A 5,000-nucleotide genomic window follows, 5' to 3' on the forward strand; every position below is an offset into this window, starting at 1 on the left:
TTTTTCCCAGTGTTCTTCACCACTTGATTCCTCATCAGGAATGAAGAGAGTTCTCTGTAGCAGAAGATCAATAAGTAGGGAGTTGGGTCCTGTGTGCCATGTAGCTATCGGGCTCGACCGAGAGCTTACCCCACCCAGCAATCGCATAGCTGGGGAGTCCAAGGAAGAGCACGAAACACAATGAGTAGTGAAGACAACACACACACAGACACACATAGACACAGACACACACACAGACACACAGAGTAACACAAACCGACACACACATGTACACAAACACACAGACACACAGATACACAAACACACACACTCAGACACACACACACGTATGCACAAACACACACACACAGACACACACATGCAGAGGCACACACACAGACACACAAAGACACACAGACACACAAACACAAACACACAGAGACACACACTTATACACAAACACACACACACGCACAGGCACACACAAAGACACACAGACACGCACACGTATACACAAACCCAGACACACACACACATATACACAAACACAAACACAGACCCACAAACACACACACAGACATACACACACAGGCCGTCAGCACTGGGAGACGAGACAGGCGGGGAGAGGACAGACATGATTGAGAGCTGAAGGATCCCTGAAGCAGAGAGGCGTGTGATTAATGCTGGAGGTAAGGGGTGTGTGTGTGTGTGTGTGTGTGTGTGTGTGTGTGTGTGTGTGTGGGGGGGGGGGGCTGGCAAGCGATAATGAGAAATGAGAATCAATTTCATTACTCATTGTGTTCTTCGTTCTCCTCCTCCCCGTCTTTGAAAGAGCTCTGTGAGGTTCAAGGATGTTTGAATCCAAGGTGGCAGCAGCAAACAACGTTAGTGCCAGACACACTCAGGCCTTGTTTGGGGAGCTGCCTGAGAGGCTTAGCCCTTCGGACCGCTGTCCGTGAAGGCTGATTGATTAGAAGTGCCCTCGGCGGGCAGAGAGAAGAATGGACTGTGAGGGTCAGCAGCATGTGTCCCGGGAAGGCATTGATTGGATTGGATTGGATTGATCGAATGTTTCATCGGTTGGGATTGATCAGTGAATGCTTTGTGCATTCAGTTACATCCTACCGCCTTCTTCCTCATACCGACCGATAGATAGGATTCATTCCTTGAGGCGTGAACATATAATAATACACATCTTCACATTTGCAGGAAGTTGCCATGAAAGCGAGAGCACAACCAATATAACCAAACATAAATGTAAAGGTGTGGTAGGTACGATTTGAGAGTTGTTAAGCAAGTGAGCAAAAAGGATGGGAAGACAGCAAGATTTGAAAACCAAACAACTCCTCCGTCTCTGCTCCCTTCCTTCCTGCCATTGAGAAGGGTTGTGTTCACTGACCTGTGATTGACAGGCAAGATGGGGTCTAGCATATTCTGAGTTGGCTCATATAGAGGCAGGCGCAGTAAAGGCAGAACTGATATTTTCACAGAACATTTCACACAATAATAGCTGAGGATTGGTTAGGCCATTTCTAACAAACTACACTAAAGCGATGGCTCTTAAATCGTACCTACTGCCTGTTTCAGGGCACGCACAAAATGAATTGAAACAGTTGTCAAAGTTGTTGTGGAAATATCAATCGTAACGATAACATACAATTAGATTCAAAATATATAAACCCTGTTTATATGATAACTGGTGAATTGAAAAGGATTTTTTTTACGCATTGCCACTGTTGCCACGATGTCTGATACTGAGGCCAATTGACTGACTTCTTTGTTGTGTAGCTTCCTTTAACTGTCTTGCAGCCATGCAAACATGTCTACTTCTCCCATAGTGTATTGCACTTAAACTTGGTCTCTTCCGCAACGGCTGACTTCAGCCCTGGCCAATCCTAAACTATCCACAGTGGTCACACCCCCTCACCTTTGTTTCCTTTGTATTAACCCACGATGTGAAAGTGTCCCACGTCAACCCATTGTCTCATAGAATGTCTTCTTGGTTACTTTGCTGCCTGTATCTTCCCAGGATCATGCTCTAAAATGAAATCTAACATTTTGCTGTGCAAAGTGTCCAAAAAATTTGTAATTTTCATCGTTGTATAATAAAAATACAAGTATGACAGCTGTCAAAAGGAATGCAGCATGGAGTATGGAGGATGTTTTCAGGGATAAAGGTAGAGAATAGGAGAGTGACGGCGGGGTGACCCACCGATGTGAAGACCTCGGTGGTCTGCTGGATGGTGGCGATCTTGGTCCACTTCCACTTCTGGAAGAGCTGCACGCGGGTGGGGTTGTGCAGCGTGGCCGAGGGGTGGGTGCGGAAGAAGGTGGGGAAGCGCTGGCGGTTGGAGAGCGCCGGGGAGCTGGAGCCATAGGACAGCTGAGACAGGAAGAGGACAGCACAAACACACAGGAAACAGGAAGTGAGAGTCAGGACAGAGCCGGAGGACAGCTGAGACAGGAAGAGGGCAGCACAAACACACAGGAAACAGGAAGTGAGAGTCAGGACAGAGCCGGAGGACAGCTGAGACAGGAAGAGGGCAGCACAAACACACAGGAAACAGGAAGTGAGAGTCAGGACAGAGCCGTAGGACAGCTGAGACAGGAAGAGGGCAGCACAAACACACAGGAAACAGGAAGTGAGAGTCAGGACAGAGCCGTAGGACAGCTGAGACAGGAAGAGGGCAGCACAAACACACAGGAAACAGGAAGTGAGAGTCAGGACAGAGCCGTAGGACAGCTGAGACAGGAAGAGGGCAGCACAAACACACAGGAAACAGGAAGTGACTCTAATCCTCTTATCGACCCCGTCCCCCCGCCAAGCAATCAAGTGTTGTAGTCTATTTACACCTGTGGTAGTGTTATGAAATCGATCTAAATGAATACATTAATACATCAATCCACAGTGACAACGAACAACCAGAGTCTGAGTGATAAAAAACAATCCGCTTAACTAGTCACAGGGAAACGGTGCGGCGGAAGATTATGAACATGGTCGGGTTTTGATTACATCTCAGTGATTGCTTTCCAGAACCTGGAGCCCATAACTCAAAGTGGAAGTTGTCTTTTGGAAGTGGAAGTGAACAGGGAGAGCCAGACGGGCCGACCTCCAGCTGAGCGGCCCATCTCCAGCCTCCAGCCTTCAGCGGCGGGCCGGGCAGGCCGACGCCCTGGCTGGGCAGGAACACGCAGACAAGCTCTTTTTATGATTAGATAAAAATAGCAGGCGGCATGAAAAATAAATCGAACGACAAGGACAGAGCGGGAAAGATGCAACATGCTCTCTGCACTTGTTTTACTCATGGAGCTGAAATAGATCAGTATGGGGGGGGTGGGAGGCTTCCTTTTAACATTTCTTAACTTTGCAAAAACACACTGCAAGTAAAAGCCCTCCCACCCACGGTCTCTCATCCCTCACAGTCTTGCAGTAGGCGTGAGCCGATAGTTTGGGTATTTTATCTTAATCCATGGCAGGCTGTGTGAGGAAGGGATTCGAAGCGTCCACAGTTTCAACAATTGTTCTACTGTATTTATGCCCCAGCAAGACTCTGAACATGGAAAGGCTGAGGGTTCAAGTAAAGTCAAGTCAGATTTATTTTTAAAGCAAATTGAAAAACAATGCATGTTGACCAAAGTGCAGCAGCTGCAGCAGAGCAGGCAAGTAAAATCACAATAAGACTCTAAACAAAAAAACCCACATCGCTACAAACAGCAAGAAGGTACAAATGGACCAATCAGAGGCACAGGCACGAATGAAACCGCATCAAAGGGATCCAAACGCTAAAGAATAAAAGTAGGTATTATAGCCTGGACAGAAATAAATCAATTGAAAGGGGAGACTGATGGAGAGACTGATGGAGAGACTGATGGAGAGACTGATGGAGAGACTGATGGAGAGACTGATGGAGAGACTGATGGAGAGACTGATAGAGAGACTGATGGAGAGACTGATAGAGGGGGGGCAGACTGATAGAGGCGATGGAGGGGGGGCAGACTGATAGAGACGATGGAGGGACTGATAGAGAGCTTCAGCTTCCTCTGAGCTTCAGTTTCAGTGGTGGGACAGCCAGGGGCTGAGGAACAGTTTAGGGGTCCCTGACATAAGGGGGGCCTGCCCATTCAGGGCTTTAAGACACACCGGAGACCATTGAGCTCCATGCTGAAGGGCACCTGCCAGTGCAGAGAGACGGGGGAGGGCCTCTTCTGGGTCCCGGGCAGAGGTGTTCAGGACCAGTTGTGGGTGGGACGGGACCACTCTCCCAGTATAGAGGGAACTGCAATAGGCTAAGCGATGGAAATGAAAGCAGGTAAGACCTTCTCCAGATCATTTAATGAGAGAAAACAGCAAACTGTCTTTTACTTCTGCGTTGACCTGACTACTTTATGCTGGTTAGTTATGTAGCCAAATATGGAATAATGAGTTCTGATAGCTCACATAAAGGGTCTGTCTTTTGTTATGGACAAAACAATTAGCCTTTATTCACTATGTGATCATTGCACACATTATTTTTATATCTATATGCTAATTGTGTGTATGTTTTTAATTACACTGAATGAGATTTTCTTTTTAGTCTTAGTTATGTTTCACTCATGGTTTTTAAACGGTTGTGTATTGCCGTATGATATAGAGCTTCAAAGTGGGCGGAACGTTTACACAACGAGAATTTGAATATTGATACACAATTACCAGCAACATTGCTGTTGTGACTGGAATGGCTGATGACAAGATGTTATGGAGCCACATGGACCAAAGGAGTTTAACCACAGCGGGCTCCCACCTTCACAATGGAAACTTAAAGGCTTGCCATTTAAAGAAACATAGTGAAACTGAAAGACCAGGTATTTCTGTAACTCTGAGATCATGAGCAGAACCGTAACTCTGAGATCATGAGCAGAACCAGACATGAAGCCATACCTAAAGTGAACCCTTTCCAAGCTGCAGGTTTATCGTATTTGACGAGATGTCATTGTTCTCCCAGAAGCCACAGCGCCACCGACCCAGAGGAACATCCCTATGT

The 5,000-nt window shown here is 46.9% G+C and overlaps 1 protein-coding gene across 1 annotated transcript in view; it reads right to left on the minus strand.

The window, feature by feature from the left end:
• Positions 1 to 5,000, minus strand: part of gabbr1b (gamma-aminobutyric acid (GABA) B receptor, 1b) — a gene marked incomplete at both ends in the record, with an annotated part of 52,217 nt that overhangs the window by 38,415 nt on the left and 8,802 nt on the right. Inside the window, one exon of the mRNA XM_079750105.1 lies at positions 2,192 to 2,362. Coding sequence (XP_079606231.1) covers positions 2,192 to 2,362 — 171 coding nt within the window. The remainder of the gene's footprint in view (positions 1 to 2,191; positions 2,363 to 5,000) is intronic.

The sequence above is a fragment of the Pollachius pollachius genome (assembly GCF_949987615.1).
Source record: "Pollachius pollachius genome assembly, chromosome: 13".
NCBI lineage: Eukaryota > Metazoa > Chordata > Actinopteri > Gadiformes > Gadidae > Pollachius > Pollachius pollachius.